General features: G+C 35.9%; 1 protein-coding gene and 1 pseudogene across 1 annotated transcript in view; one reads left to right on the forward strand and one right to left on the reverse strand.

The window, feature by feature from the left end:
- The window catches only part of RNF13 (ring finger protein 13), a 156,392-nt gene that overhangs the window by 71,215 nt on the left and 67,599 nt on the right, over positions 1 to 17,578 (reverse strand). Inside the window, exon 4 of the mRNA XM_034661834.1 lies at positions 14,815 to 14,940. Coding sequence (XP_034517725.1) covers positions 14,815 to 14,940 — 126 coding nt within the window. The remainder of the gene's footprint in view (positions 1 to 14,814; positions 14,941 to 17,578) is intronic.
- LOC105239415 lies at positions 11,292 to 11,961 on the forward strand (annotated as a pseudogene).

The raw sequence follows: 17,578 nt of genomic DNA on the forward strand, positions 1-17,578 counted from the left end.
TATTGAGTTTGAGAAGTTCTTTGTAGATCTTGGATACCAGTCTTTTATCTGTAGTATCATTTGCAAATACCCTGCTCTCTTAAGGGGGGGGTGGTAAGGACTCCACCTTCAGACTCTCTAGCAAGCTTTGGACCTTGCTAAAGGAACTTTTGCTGCTAACTATATATAATTTTATCCTTTGGTAGTCTAAGCTGTATTCAGTGGCCAGAATATCTCTTGGACCTTTCACATATTCTCATAATAGTACTCAGAGCATATGGGTAAATACAAAGGCCTGATCACCTTTAAATTCCTTGAACAGTTTAAAATAAACTGATATCCTTTGGAACTGGATGAGGAACAGGGCAATAGCCTTTACTTCAGAAAAAAAAGAAACAAATAGAAAAAAAATGTCTTAATAAGACTATTAAGATTTTTGTTCTACCATAAGATAGGTTGCAAATTAAAGCAAAAAATATGAAATAATAGAGATGAAGGGGGAAGCACATAATCTCAGAGGCCTCTAATGGTCATCTAATAAAGTCTTTATGAAAAGAAGGTAGTAGCGACTTTTAATTCTTAGATACTTTCTGCAGATGAAGAGAGCTGAGGAAATAAACTGTTAGCGTTGAAATGAAGCGGAAACTCCTACTCTGGCCAGGTAGTGGTGGTGAGGTGGACTTCTCAGACACGTGCCCTTGTTAGTTAGGGTCATTAATGGATGTCCATCTGCACTCTTTGTCTAGTAGTATTGAAATCCCTGATACTGAGTACCTATCAAAGTCCTAATTGAGAGAAGAATTTTTTATGGAATTTGTCGTTTTTGCAGTCTTAATTGAATAGTCTAAAATCCATCCCCCCATCAGAGCAGATCTTTAGAAAGCTGAGGACATGGATCAAATAAAATTGGTCCCCATCAGATTGTTTGACTCAGATGAACTTGGCATGATACCATCATTTTGTATTAAGAAAAACCATGAGAAGCAGCTCTACCTCATTGTATTTATCTTAATGTAGCTAACATTTTAAGAATTACTTGTCCTACTAGGAGGGTCCGAAGATAGAGATATTTACAACTTACTTTTATCTTGCTTTAGTATGTATGTTTGCACTAGAATCGTTTCGCTTGTTCTTATTACTAGAATAATCATCAAAATGAATTCTAAATAGTTAAATCAGGTAGCAGAGGGGGAATTGGTAGGGGAAGAAAGGGATAAAGAAAGGGGCGGTAATTAGAAGGGGAATGAAGCATGAGAGACTATGGACTCTGAGAAACAAACTGAGGGCTTCAGAGGGGAGGGGGGTGGGGGAATGGGATAGACTGGTGATGGGTAGTAAGGAGGGCACGTATTGCATGGTGCACTGGGTGTTACATGCAACTAATGAATCATCGAACTTTACATCAAAAACCAGGGATGTACTGTATNAGGGATGTACTGTATTGGTGACTAACATAATATAATAAAAAAAAATTAAAAAAAAAAAAAAGAGAGCGGGGTAAGTCCAAAGTTGTACCATGAAAGAGACCATCCTCCAAATATGGGATCCTTAATGACTACTCCATATCAAAGTTCGAGAATTTAGTGACTTCAGTTCACTAGAAAGGATATAAATTGTTGCACCAAGAACTCTACCTATTGGTTTATTGCCTTTTAAAGCTGCAGTCCTTAATGTACAGAGCAGGTGAGCACAAATGCAAATGGAAGCATCACCACCCTTCATTCAATTTCACGACAGGGAGGATGATCAGGATAGGTACATATGAATTACAGGACATATCTGTTTAGAGACAAAAAGAGAAAAATGCAAAGGAGCTAAGATTTCCTTCTTATATTGGTAATAAGAAACAAGTTTATTGGCCACAGCTTGCTAGCTAACTTTATCTCATGCTCCAACACATGTTAAGCTTCCTAGAAGAGAATTCCTAGTTCACTGACTTGCAGCTATTATTAGAATTCAACAGGCCCCATGAACACTAGTTCAGGTAGGGTTTCTTCACTGCTCCCCTACGAGAAATGTGGAGATAATGCTAGAATCTATGAAACACTGATTCCTAAATGTAGCCATTATGCTTAATATATGATAGCCGGAACTATGTCTCCTGATTTTTTGGTAAACACTTCAGTGCTGGCATGGGGCAGGCCTTGAAAATATAATGACCACACTTTTCAATGATATTGTTTGATATCACTGATATTAAAATGGTATCGTTGAATTAAAAAATTAGAAATAAAAGGGAACTTCCCTATCCTGATAAAGAACATCTTGGTAAAAACATTAATTATCAGAAAACTAAGCCTGTTATCATCTTGAAAAATAAAGATGATAAAATAACATTTAGAGTACTTTGGATGCGATATTTTATGCTCCTTAAGGAAAGGAACTAGCTTGTTTATTTGTATATCTCTCAAGCCTAGAAGAAGCTCTCTCTATACATAAACACTGGTTTAATCAAACTAAATCACAACTAAGGTAACAGTTTGACCAGCCCTACCCAACAAGATGGATGCCACAAAAATAAAAGTTCTTGTATCTGTTGCTTATTTCCCCCTGAAAAACATGCCAAAAATTTTACTTCAGTCATCATGGATAAAAATGTTTCTCAAATATTTTGCATTTTCCCAGCTTTCTCAGTAAAAGGTACCAAATATGATTTGACCTTTTCCAGTGACTTGGGGGATCATCATGAATAGGCTTCACCAGACCCTAGCTGGTTTTTCTCCTTAAAGTGTTACATGTCACTTCCTCTCTGTCTGTACTCACTAGCAATAGGCTACTAGTAGTCATTCCAGCCTTCCCCCACCCTTACCTCTTTTCTGTGGTAAAGAAACAAAGAAGTAAACCTGGTAAGAATTCAACTGTTAAAAAAAAAAAAAGTACATAAAAGTTCTAAGAGGGGCGCCTAGGTGGCGCGGTCGTTAAGCGTCTGCCTTCGGCTCAGGGCGTGATCCTGGCATTCTGGGATCGAGCCCCACGTCAGGATTTTCCTCTGGGAGCCTGCTTCTTCCTCTCCCACTCCCTCTGCTTGTGTTCCCTCTCTCGCTGGCTGTCTCTCTCTCTGTCGAATGAATAAATAAAATCTTTAAAAAAAAAAAAGGTTCTAAGAAAAATTGTCAAGAAAAGTACGTGGTTTTAATGCTGAACCGTTGTGACATTTATTATCATGATACAAAGGCATGTTTCCTCTCTTATATAAGGNGTTCTAAGAAAAATTGTCAAGAAAAGTATGTGGTTTTAATGCTGAACCGTTGTGACATTTATTATCATGATACAAAGGCATGTTTCCTCTCTTATATAAGGTTATATTTTAAGAGTGTTGACCTTCTGACAAATGGCATATGTTTATTTAAGATTGGAGAAAAGCTGAACTTGTTTAATTAGAAAATAATTTTGGTAGGGCTGGTACAATTCTGTGTTTGTATGCAAAGCCATACTTATTTGTTTCAAGTATAGCAGAAAACAGAAGATAGAATCCTTGGGAACTTTAAAAATTAAAGAGTTTGGGTTACATTCCAGTGGCAGCATTTTAAAGTCAATCTTTGTTTTGGTACATGGGAAAGCAATTTTTAAATATTGAAGGTAGTAAAAACTGTGGGTAGTAAAATAATTTAGTGGACTTGGGTGAACTTTTTTTTTAATAAAAAGAAATTTCATATAGCAGAATATTATAGGTGGTATTCGTAAATATTATTTCATCAAACTTTATTATCGGCTATGTGTTGTATATGTATTTGGGGCAAGGATGAAAAAAGATTTCTTATTGTGGATTTGGCTGTACTTTCTTACAGTCAAAAAAGTTGAAGACCTAGGGGTGCCTGGGTGGTGCAGTCGTTAAGCATCTGCCTTCGGCTCAGGGCGTGATCCCAGGGTCCTGGGATCGAGCCCCACATCAGGCTCCTCTGCTAGGAGCCTGCTTCTTCCTCTCCCACTCCCCCTGCGTGTGTTCCCTCTCTCGCTGGCTGTCTCTCTCTCTCAAATAAATAATAAATAAAATCTTTAAAAAAAAAGTTGAAAACCTATTTATATAATGAGTTCTTAATGTTCTATAGATACTATGCAATCAGAAAAAAAACTTATGATCTTCACTACAGCAATAATATTCTTCAACACACCATCACAAAGTCAAAGTCTTTAGCTGATGGGTCTCTAAATGTGGCTGTTCCCAATGAAGTTTTAGTATTTTATCTGGGGCATGATTAGTACAATAAATTAAAACTGAAAATAATCCTGGGGCACCTGGGTGGCACAGCGGTTAAGCATCTGCCTTCGGGCGTGATCCCAGCGTTGTGGGATCGAGCCCCACATCAGGCTCCTCCACTATGAGCCTGCTTCTTCCTCTCCCACTCCCCCTGCTTGTGTTCCCTCTCTCGCTGGCTGTCTCTATCTCTGTCGAATAAATAAATAAATAAAATCTTAAAAAAAAAAACTGAAAATAATCCTTTTTTTTCTTAGAGACGTTAGAGAAAACCCAAATAAACCTTTATGTGCGGCTATTTCTAAGACTGTCACTAGTTTGAAGATGCTGTTAAAAAAAAAAAAACACTTTGTAATGAACTTTACCAGTTAGAATTAACCACATTAGTTAAAAGTTGCCTAAATAAATTTTCAGAATTGCAATTTAATAGAAGTATCCATAGGGGCTCCTGGGTGGCACAGCGGTTAAGCGTCTGCCTTCGGCTCAGGGTGTGATCCCGGCGTTATGGGATCGAGCCCCACATCAGGCTCCTCCACTATGAGCCTGCTTCTTCCTCTCCCACTCCCCCTGCTTGTGTTCCCTCTCTCACTGGCTGTCTCTATCTCTGTCAAATAAATAAAATATTTTTTTTAAAGTATCCATAAATTATTCTCTAGTTATAGATTCATATTAAATTGCATGTTAAAATGAAAAATATGATCAAAATTCACATTTTTTATACTGCTGGGATTCATATTCTATTCTAATCAAATCTTAATTATTTCTCATCCTAATGAGAATAAGAAGCTCCATTTCAACCCACCTACCACTGTAAATAAAGCCTGTTGAAAGAACTTTTTGTGTAACAAAAGACAACTCTGCACTTACTATGAGCCAACCAAGAATTCCCAAGTACTGACAGACTTGTACTACACTTGAAATGTAACTGAGGGAACAATGAACAATGAGCATTTTGATGCTCAGCACCACCCAATGGTAGAACTCTGAACATGCGCCCTCCTTTACTGCTCATTCATTTTGGTGTTCCAGGCACTGCACTAAAAAACTCAGTATACAGAACTTCATAAAATGTAAGTTCTACTCTAAAGAAGCTGACGTGAGAAAGTACCCATGGGTTTTTCAGGCTAGAATCAAGCTAAGAAGAAATAAAATAATAACATATAAAATGAGAATCTACTGTAAAGAAATAGGAAATGCACAGTACTTTTGGGGTTTGGTCTGGCCTTAGCAAAGAATTTTTTTCATCACAAGCTTTTTCAAATACAAGACAGAAAATGAGCAGCTTTATCAAGCAATCACTTTGTTATATACTTAACATCATTCTATTAAAACATTTGAAATTAGTCTAAAAATATTCCAGTAGGAAGCTTCCTCATGAAGATTGGAAATTAATACTAGTTTAATATGATCTGTAGTTAGAATTAAACTTAAAAGAAAAAAAATTACCTAATGGACACTTTAATGAAATTTGATTAATTAACATTAACTAATGAACATTAGTAAGTAACAGGTCTCTTAAACTTGAGTAGTGAGTATTCCAATATTCATTTACTATTAGACTGTATGCACATACATTATGAATACTTTTTGTGTATGCTAGTTTCAAAACACAAAAAGGTAAAAAGTCAAAACAAAAAAGAAAACAGTATATAAAAGATCCTGGGTGGTTCTGGAACCTAGCCTCTTCTGACCACGCTGGCTATTCACTGGGTATTGGCAGTTCTAGCAGAATCTGAAAAAACTGGAGCTTCAGTTTACTGTCCGACCTCTCTGGGACTTCTATGGATCTTCTGAAGAAAATGTGGTCTAACTCTGCTTCCAAACGCCAACTTAAAAAATTCTCTGGAAAGCTGGTTTTCTTTCGGAATTGCCAACACAAAGCCACGGTAACTCAACCATCAGCCTGGCACAAACTACCCCTTTCTCCCAGCCTAGATGTCTAACACAGATGAAAAAGTTGTTTTCATTAAAAGGGAAAGAAATTTTAAAAAAGAAATTAATGAGAGACTTAGAGTATAAAGCTGTTCTCAAAACCTGCCTATGATCTTCCTTTTTCATCTAAGGAAGTAAAAAGAAATTAAGAAGTAGAATCTCCTTCTCGAATGATCAAAGCAATGCAGATGACAATGGAGCAGCACTAGCAGATTTAGATGTCAATGTAAAAACTGTTAATTCTACCTATAGGATAAAAATTCCTAGAAATCTTAGAGCAGGGAACAATCAATGGCTGAAGTAAGATCCATAACTAAAGCAAGTAATCTTGTCAAGATTAAATCCCATTCCAACACCATTCTCTCCCCCATGTTATTTTGGGATCACTACAGGCCATGTTGGGAAAAGCTACTCCACAGAAGATGGTACTAGACTCAAGTGACATTTCTCTCTCATTAATAAGAGTTCAATGATATAATCCATCTTTTCCTCTTCTTTAGATCCTATCTTTTCTCCCTCCTAGATATTCTTCATTTATTGTGTATCTGAGTAATCTGAAAATCTTGATTTCGAAGCAAAAGAATGTGTGGGGGAGAAATATGTAAACAAAGTCATGGGCATTACACACTTCGTTAGGTTAGGGTAAAGAACATGTAATTTACTATTTTTTAGGTTTCTTTTGATGAATATTACTTCCCTGGTATAAGAAGAATATTTTATCATTTTACTATTACATAAACATTAAAAAGGAAATATACATGTCTATAAAGGAAGCTAATTATTTTTTCTTAAGTAGGCTCCCTGCCCAATGTGGGGCTTGAACTCACAACCCTGAGATCAAGAGTCACATGCTCTATCAACTGAGCCAGCCAGGCATCCCAGGGAACCTAATTATTAAAATGCAGATACATTTATCCATTAAAGGGTGGAAGAAACAAATGAATAAATTAATGAGCTAGTAGCACAAAGTTGTTTGAACCATATGTGGGTAGAAATATTTCCATCCCCCAAGTATCCTTGAAAATATTGCTTTTGTAGAATCTTTTAAACATGATTCTGAAATAGATTAATAACAAATGCTATAAATTACTTTGTAGGAATATAGAAAAGAGTAGGAAAAATTAAATAATGATATTAAGAAACTTCGTGATAATCTTCAGTTTAATTTCTAATCAAGGTCATATCTACTTGCTTGGTACTACTGAAATAAAAGTGAAATCCTGGGAATCCCATATCATGTATCAGCCTAGAGGCCTGAAAGAGGATAATGGAAGGTAAAACTAGAAAGGAAAACTGGAGGACTATTTTATAAGATGACAATATTTTGCCAAAAAATAGAATGTTTACTATAAGATCATCCAAATAACCAAAAATTTTTATGGTAATTTTTTAAATTTTTCATAAAACATTGGGACCTAGAGAAAAGTGTTTATGGGATAAATGAGTATCTAGATTTAGAAATACTTTCAAGAACATTAAGTGAAGCTAACATGGAGCAAAAAGAAGGTTCCAATAATACTGTTTATTCCTTAATCCAGTTAAATTTAATTGTAAGCTCTTAAAGTTTTCTAAATTAGTTCATTCAGCAAATACGTACTGAGCACCCACCAAGTGCCACACAATGTATCAGCCACTAAAACTATAGAATCTAAAACATTATCTTTTCCCTCACAGAGATTAAAGAATATACAAAAGAAAAAGTGATTAAATGGGATTAAGCAGTACATTAAAGAAGTGATCTATACAACTTCGAGAAAAATCAGGAAAGGTTTCAAATTACTTCACCTTAGAGCTAAAATAAGGTCAGGCTGTCCAGATAACCAAGTACAGGGAGGGTAATCCACTTGAAGAACATGGTAAAAATCAGACGGAAAGGGAGAGACTGTTCAACACATATGTGGACTTGTAAACTCTTGAAGGTTAAGATGAGAGGGCAGGCAAAGTACAGACATGACTTGAGAGACAGGCAGAAGTCAGATAAAGGGGGTTTGTATGCCAGCTAAGTTTTATAAAAGTCATATTTCAACAGAAAATGAGTACCAACGTATTCCTTATCATCTACAATTCAAATGCAATTCCATCCACGTCAGAAAAAAAAAAAAGGTAGAAGGAATAATAGCTAAGTCCTTTCAGCTTCTTGATAACTGGCCTATATGACTTTGCAGCCGCATCATTCAAAAATAACCATTAGAGCACAAAATGGTAATAAAATTCAGAAGAACACGCATTGCACCATATCTGTTTACTAACCTTCCCTAGAGCTCAACTAAAATAAAAGGACTGGGGCACCTGGGTGGATCAGTTGGTTAAGCGGCTGCCTTCCGCTCAGGTCCATGATTTCAGGGTCCTTAGATCCAGCCCGGCATCAGGTTCTCTGATCAGTGGGCAGTCTGCTTCTCCCTCTCCCTCTGTTGCTCCCCCTGTCTATGCTCTCTTGCTCATGCACTCTCTATGTCAAGTAAATAAATAAAATCTTTAAAAAAAATTTTTTTAAATAAATAAATAAATAAATGGACTATTTGAAGAAATTGTTGGCTTAGGATTAAAGCCATATGATGAAAATATCTTGGATGGCAATGGCAATGAACAGACTTCTGATAACTAATCTTTATTTGGTTATAAACATAGAAACTTGTGTAGTTCTGAAAAGTTCTATTTTAAGTGATTTAGTGTTCTTGAAATAACCAGATATTTTTTACAAAATTAAGGGAAAAAAGTCGTATTTCCCACTGGGATGCCAATTCAAGTCTTTTGAAAACTCTGCCTCAGGAGATTATATTTTTCTAATTAAAAAAATTAATAATGCCTTTATCAGAGTCAGCAATGTTTTTTAACTTCAAATACTCACCAAAAACTAGCATTCCCAAACAACTACATTTTGTCACAGTAAAGAACAGCATTGTACAAAGATAAACAAAAATGACATTGTTTAGCTTTTCCTCTAAAGAGCTGCATTTTTCAGAGGATACGGTTTTTGTCAGTGTGAATAAAATTGATTGTTTTCAGAATAAGCAGCTGGCGGGTAATCAACAGTTCTTACTAGCCTTCTGGACATCTTACATATCCAAAAACTAATTCAGAGTATGGGTTTTACTGCATTTCTTTAGAGCAAGATAAATTAAAAGGCTCAGATGGGCTTCTCTCAACAGAAGACAGAAAATCAAAACAGTGCTCTCTTTAACTTAGAATGTTACAAACGGTGCAATTTCCTATCTTCCAAAAATTGTTAATTGCATTTCTGCTATCTTATTGGCTATCTGAGTCAGAAAGCATTTGGGATAGTTTGTATAGAAAAAAATGTGCCATTTTCTTTATTGTAGAACACAACTTCACTTCATCATTGATTTCTAAGGAAGAAATAACAGAAGTCTAGGTTTCTTCAATTATAGTACAATACTCACCTTCAAAAAAAATCTTAAGAATTTCAAAAAGTAAACCCTGAAATACTCCCCACATCACCAAGAATACCACCACCACAATTACTGAAAGATCTTGATGAAATTTTACTTCTTCTTTTCCCTTCTGCTCTCCACAACAGAAAGGATTCCTTTCTCCAAGGAAAGCTTTGTAAAGTATAGCTAATTCTCATTTGTCTGAGATAATTTGGGTATTATTTTCAATAGGAACCGTTACAAAAAATATAACCTTGCAACTACCAGCAACTGCAGCATTCTGTATGGGGCTGAATTAAGCATTTCTAGTACTTGGTCCCAGAATGCTACATTTTTTTTTCACTAGTTTCTTAAGCCAGTGTATTCATATAGAATTGTAGATATATATGAATGAACCCCTATTTAAATAAAAAGCTATTTATTTTCAAGTCAGAAAAGTACCATAACATACATTCTAAGTGATTACGTTCTACAACACACCTAATAAAAAAAAACTGTATATAATCATGAATTGGGAAGCCCAGAAAATACAAGCATAGGTTTTGGATCTGAAGATTATAGCTAATAAAGCTAAAAGCTTATCAACCAATGACTACCCTTAGAAAAAGAAACGCTCTTTGGGATGAGATTCCAGTTGTTTTTCCGGTAACTATGATAAATTTATCCTTATTTCATACTACCTTGATAGGTGATCCATACTTCTTACTCTTGTGTATTCATGAAACTTACAGTCATGCTGGCATGACTAAACTGTCCTTTATAAACCACATTAGAAATTTCACACTCAACTATCACTGAGTTACTGCATCGCAGTGTGCCTTATCAATTAATAATTTAGTTTCCGAGGGGCGCCTGGGTGGCACAGCGGTTAAGCGTCTGCCTTCGGCTCAGGGCGTGATCCCGGCGTTGTGGGATCGAGCCCCACATCAGGCTCTTCCGCTATGAGCCTGCTTCTTCCTCTCCCACTCCCCCTGCGTGTTCCCTCTCTCGCTGGCTGTCTCTATCTCTGTAAAATAAATAAAATCTTAAAAAAAAAAAATTTATAAAAAAAAAAATTTAGTTTCCGAAAGGTCAATGTGATGGTTAGTTGTATGTGTCAACTAGAGGGCTAAGAGATGCCAGAGAGCTGGTAAAACAGTATTCTGGAGTGTGTCTGTGAGGGGGTTTCTGAAAGAGATTGGCATTTGATTCAACAGACTAAGTAAAAAAAAAAAAATCTACCACTCTCATCAACATGGGTGGGCATCATCCAATTTGTGGAGGGCCCAAATAGATGACATGGTAAAGGGAAGGAAAATTCCCTCTCTCTCTTCCTGATATCCATCTCTCCTGCCCTCAGACATCAGAGCTCTTGATTCTTGGACCTTTTGGCTCCAGGACCATTAGCTCGCTTGCTTCTGACACCTCGGCACTCAGTCTGAATCATACCACTGGCCTTCCTGGTTATTCAGCTTGCAAACAGCAGATTATGAGAAACTTCTAGGCCTAGTATTGCCATCTTTATTCTTACTCTATTTTACACCAATGGTAAGAAGTGTAAAACATCAAAGGCTAATACCTCCTGCTTACTTACTATGTGCAAGGCACTGTTTGATAAGCATTTAACATTGATTATTTCATTTGATCCTCATAACAATTCTATGATGTAGGGAACATTATAATTCCTATTTACGGATAAAGAAATTGAGGCACACGGAGGTAAAATAACTTGCCTGAGATCACATGGCTAATAAATGATAAAAATGGGATTCAGTTCAGTCTGACAAACCAGAGACACTTCTGGAAGCAACACCATGATAGTTGCTCAAGGAGAATCCCAAGTCCAGTTCAAACCTGTATTGGTTGGCAATGGTGGTACCAGAAAAACTACGTTTGTGAAACATCATTTAACTGGTGAACTTGAGAAGTACATAACTACCTTGGGTGTTGAGGTCCATCCCTTGTGTTCCATACCAACAGAGGACCTATTAAGTTCAATGTATGAGATATGGCTGGTCAGAAGAAACTTGGTGGGCTGAGGGATGGCTATTACATCCAGGCCCAGTGTGCCATTATAATGTTTGATGTAACATCAAAGGTTACTTACAAGAATGTGCCTAACTGGCACAGAGATCTGGTACGAGTATGTGAGAACATCCCCATCATGCTGTGCTGTGTGGCAACAAAGTAGATGTTAAGAAAAGGAAAGTTAAGGCAAAATCTATTGTCTTCTACTGAAAGAAAATGTCATAGTACTATGACATAGTACTATGACATTTCTGCCAAAAAAGTAACTACAACTTTGAAAAGCCCTTCTTATGGTCTGCTAGAAAACTAGCTGGAGACCCTAATCTGGAGTTTGTTGCCATGACTGCTCTTGTCCCACCAGAAGTTGTCAGGGACCTAGCTTTGGCAACACAGCGTAAGCATGATCTAGAGGTTGCTTAGACAACTGCTCGCCTGGATGAGGATGATGACCTGTGAGAAAGTGCGGTGTCAAAAGTCTAGTTTATTTGTTTTTTTTTTTTAAAGATTTATGTATTTGAGAAAGAGAGTGGGAGACAGAGTGAGTTGGGGGGGGGTAGAGGGAGAGAGAAAATCTGGAGCAGACTTTATGCTGAACAAGAAGCCTGACACGGGGCTTGATCTCTGAGATCACAACCTGAGCCAAAACCAAGATTTGGATACTCAACTGACTGCACCACTCAGGCACCCCCAGAAGTCCAGTTTCATAGGCAACTGTCCTGTGAGGTCAGTGGTGCAGCATGTTTGCTACTTTATTATATAGCTGAGCAGGATCTGTGCTTAATCTTTAGGATGCTGACGGAGATGAATGAGCTTCAGAGTGAATGTGGCAGTTTAAAAAGTACCTTCAATTTTCTGGACCTGGATATTTGGCTGTTTTGGAACGCAACTGTTTCCTTCCTGAGTTTCAAATAAAAGACTGCTATAGTCACATCACAATATCCAGTGGTAAAATCTAATTTGTCACTGTCATTCCCACTCCTTTTAGTTTAGAATCAGAATAAAGTTGTATTTCAAATGAAAAACAAAAGCGGGGGGATCCAAATATATGTAGTCTATTTCCAGACCTTAATTAAAATTAATGTGTCTTCCCTGTAAACTGAGGTCTCATATTTTTAACACAACTGAGACAAGACAGAAACCATTAGGAAAAACATGAGTAAGGAATCTTTAGCCTTAAGTGGTTATAATATACTCTGTTGTTTATTTGTGAAGGAAAGATAACAGGGTTTAAAAACATGTACAACAGACTAGAATCTGATTCATTAAAACTCTATCTACATAGTGAGGTATAATGAGAAAATTTCTAACATTTTTCTAAGATGAGAATCCTCAATTTAAACATTTTTACAAGTACATGTTTTTTAAAAATGCATTAAATACATAAGTAAAAGGCTTACTACTATACTACATAGCTTTATTTAACAAAACTTTATTGCTCTTCTACGATGCACTATGATACAAATTAGGTAATAACGATAATTAAAACATGAACTCTAAACACAGCTCACAAATGAAATATATATATAACAAAAAATAATAATGTGATAAAGAGTAAAGAAGATATTTACAAAGTGGAAGAATGATACATTGAGCTGGAATGATTCATTCTATCAGAGAGGGCAGAAAGAAAAGTTAGGCTTCCAGAAAAGATAACATCCTCATGTGTCATCTTGCACAGAGATCTTGAACAGAGGAAATAGTATATATAAAGGCACAAAGGTGTACTCAGCATTGTACAACAAGTTGAGAGACTTCAAGGAGGTGGTATGGCTGCAGCATAAAATTCAAGGCAGGAAGTAGAAAGAGATGAGCTGGAGTACAGCTAACCATAAAATTCTATTAGAAGCACTCAGACTCATGATGAGGATCCACTAAAGGGACAGGATAAGCCTCCCTATTCATTCCAGAGTTGTGTTTTCACCATCAAAAAATAAACATTCAAAGACAGTATTTCCTTAAATTTTGCAGTGAATCACCTTCCATTCCCAATGAAAAAAGTTATTTAAAAAAAAAAAAGGGTATTGTAGTTTTTAGTTAATAAAGATTGGACTGAACCAAAAATTACATAGCATAATAATGCAATAAACCTTAGAATCAGCAAATTTTAGTTTACTTTTAATTTCTTAGCGGCAAGAAATTAATGAAATATTACAATGTTTCCTTTTTGTTGAAGCAATCTGCAATTATTACAGTTTAGTTCTGGATCAAATCTTAAAATGGTTTAAATTCAAACTACTATAAAAAATTCTGAAGAGCAGGAAATCTACATTTGACTTCAAGCTCTAATTTACTTCCTACTTAAAGGTAACTAAGAGTTTAGATTTGGAAATGATATACAACACCACCTATCATTTACAAAGGGCTCTACATTTCCAAACCCTTTTACAGTTATTATTTTATTCCTTTAATAAGTTTATTATGGAAGTGTCATTTCTTACATGAAATGCAAGGAGCAGAGACAAAAATTCAGGCACAGCAGGGGTCTGTACCTACTGAACAAATCATCTAAGACCAAGCAATGTCAAGTCCAAAATATCTCATGTCTATTCTCTAAGATACATGAAAGAAACCACATGACACTCAAGCCTGAGGTAGTTCAGTAAAGTAACATCAAGGCTTATTTTATACAGGCCTCAATGTGGCTCTTCTGCCAACACCATCTAAAACCAGATTTGTAAAGACAGTATTAAAAGTATCAAAAAACCACACTTTTAGAGCAGCACTGATGATAGTGAGGGAAGTCCTATGGCAAACTTTGTTTTACTATCTGACCTAACCCACACCAGGGAGACAAACTTTGTACAGGTGACAGAATCAGCTTATTGTAAAAGAGAAATCCCAGTGTCAACATAAATATACATGTAGTACTGGTAATGGAAGAGTAAAGGCATAAAACTGAAGGTTAATGTTCCCATTCCTGGATTAAATCAAGCAATATTCTCCTATTAAACCACAGTTCAAGATTCCCAAAAACCACCTGAAAATTCTTAAACCAATGGCAATCATTTTTATTATCATCAATTTGTTTACAATCTTGTAAAAACTATGAATCGTGAGCTGTCCTCCTTTTTGTACTGGCTGCTAAAAGCTTAAAGTCAATTTTGTAGCAAATGAATAAAACTTAAGTAAACCTGCTTCTCTCTTGCTTGCCTTCACCAACTTCCCATTTTCCTTTCGTCCTCACCTTTTTAAAATCTGGATGAATTGTATAAACCTTCTTAAAGCCTTTCTGAAACAAGGGGGAATTTAAGGTAGATAAACTAAAAAAAAAAAAAAAAGTAACAAAAAAATGAAAGAAGCAAACATTACCTTTACATCAAAATTACAATCAAGTCTTCTAATTAACACGATGAAAGTGCCAGATGAATTGTCTTTTAGTGGTGGAGGCACTATGGGTTCACAGGCATTCTCTGGTTTTGAATTAATCAAAAAACCCTGAAAAAGAATTGGCAATAAGTTTTTTTCTCCATTAAACTCAAAAAATCAATTCAACTTACTTCTACAAACATCTTTTAAATTTGCTTCATGTATTTGCATTATGCTGATGAATTATCTGGGAGCTGCAACAGTTCCTACCCTCCAAATATTCACAATCCCAAGTCTTCAAAGTAGTATTTGATTTCATAAGCATTTAGTTTTTTAAAGTTCGTTCCATTTCTACTTTTAAAGTTGTTTTTTTTTTTTTTAAATCACACATAAGCCCATCACCCCAAAGACAAACCACTGTTAGCATGTTGGTATATTTTCCAACAATGACTGACATTTCTAAACCAAGTAAATACTTTTTAAAAATTAACTTTTACATTTCTTTCATGATATCAAACAATGAAAATGCACGTTTCTAGGTATTTGTTCTATAGAAATACTAGCCTGAGTATATAAAGATATATGTAGAAAGATATTCCCTGCTACATTGTTTTTAATAGCAAAAGCTGGAAATCAGGCGTGCCTGGGTGGCTCAGGGTGTGATCCCAGGGTCCTGGGATCGAGCCCCACATCAGGCTCCTCTGCTGGGAGCCTGCTTTTTCCTCTCCCACACCCCCTGCTTGTGTTCCCTCTCTCGCTGGCTGTCTCTCTCTCTGTCAAATAAAGAAAGAAAAATCTTTAAAAAAAAAAAATCTAAAAAAAAAATCTGGAAATCATGCACATCAATACAGTAGCCATTTTAAAACACATTCAATGGGCACCTGGGTGGCTCAGTCCATTAAGCGCCTGCCTTTGGCTCAGGTCATAATCCCAGGGTCCTGGGATCAAGGTCCCACGTTGCTTCTCCTTTTCCTCTCTGCCCCCTACTAGTGCTTGCTCTCTCTCTCTAGTGCTTATAAATAAAATCTTTTAAAAAATATATACAACAGAAAAACAATGGGGCCATTAAAAAGAATGAGGTAAGTCTAGACACACTAAATTAAAAAGATATTCACAAATAACTATTAATTTAAAAAGAAAATAGCAAGCTGCTTTCCCAGAAATACAGGATAGTTTGACATCAGAAAATATTTACCATAAAATGTTACATAAACAGAAAAAAAAAGTTACATTAACAGATTAGAACAGAAAAATCAAATGACTATCTCAACATACATAAAACACTTAATAAACACAAAAAGACCATCAAATTCAGTAAATTTGTAAGAAGTGAAAATTAAAGCTATGACACAGTGCCTTAACAACAGTCCTCCTATATAGTGTGTGAATTGGTCACACCAACCACCTATCCACAGGATATGGCAATTTCTCCTGCTTTAAATTGCACTGATTGGCTTGTATGGGAAATACTTTTGCATGTTTCAGGAATAAAATGCAGCATACCTTCACTTATTCATAAAGTAGCTCCCCTTCTTGATTCCATAAAGCAGAGAAAGAGAACTGTGGTTATCCTTCCAACAATGAATATTTGCTTCAATCATGTTAAAATTTTACCCTGCCGCCTTTTCTGTGCCTTTCTGCACAAACACTAACATTTTGCTTTAATGGCAAATCACATAGAGCAGTTCTTTTCAAGATACTTGTAACAGCAATTAAACTCAACCCATATAGTACCAACAAGGAATATAACTCAACTGAAGTGAAAATAATATGAATAGCTATGGCCTAATGTCCCACGTCCAGCGAAGTCAACTCCATTTGCCACCTAGTGGACAGCAGTTGAAAGACACATCCCAATTTCAGATGTTAAAACACAGGGTAAAATAAAATAAATGCATTATAGAATCAACAAATTTATGGTATGTACAGATACACACAAAAAAAGATCTACAAGTGAAACTGGGAAAGGGGTTTTGCTTTTTAATAACTGTATTGTTATATCTCTTATGACAAATGTGTATTATTTTTAAACATAAGAAAATTTACAAAAGTCAAATACACATAAGCTAAAAGACCAAAAAACAATTTAGTTGCATTAACAGAAAATTGAATGAAGTCTTAAAAAAACAGTCTATAAATTATTAAATATCATCTTTCCTGTAGACTATGCTAAAAGAATAACTTGCTAAATCAATTTACTAATTCCTATCCTTCCCTGAGATGAGTCACTTCAAACTAAGTGCAAACTTACTTTTTATCAACCCCAAAGTCTACAAGGTAATGTAATGGGCTTTGTCAAATAATTTGGCACAACTCCCTGGTCCCTTGAATAAGAATGGCCAAGAAGGTGCTACCTTAAGCCACATCTACATGCCTACTGTCACCTCTCAGAGCCAATCTCTTCTTATTGAAAGGATGCTTACTCTGTAATCAAAGATCCTCCTCATCTCTACCTTCTGACAGGGGAACTTTTTGCCAACATGTAGGAAGCCCAAGAAAACTACCAAGGCCTAGAAGACTTAAACTAGATGCCCACCTATCCTCTCTTTGCTGTTTGTAATTCCCTAATGTTTCAACAAGAATGTGGGACAAAAATACTGCATACAGACTGGCACCTCAATATCTTCAAATGTATAACGCAATAGGCCTACAATATATACATATGTCAACTTCTTTTGAAAGCTTTTGTGACTACACATAAACCAAAGTGCACAAAATATAATTTCCCAGCTTGATGAAGTTTTACAAACTGAACACACCTGTATCA

This window comes from Ailuropoda melanoleuca, chromosome 6, assembly GCF_002007445.2.
Source record: "Ailuropoda melanoleuca isolate Jingjing chromosome 6, ASM200744v2, whole genome shotgun sequence".
Lineage (NCBI taxonomy): Eukaryota > Metazoa > Chordata > Mammalia > Carnivora > Ursidae > Ailuropoda > Ailuropoda melanoleuca.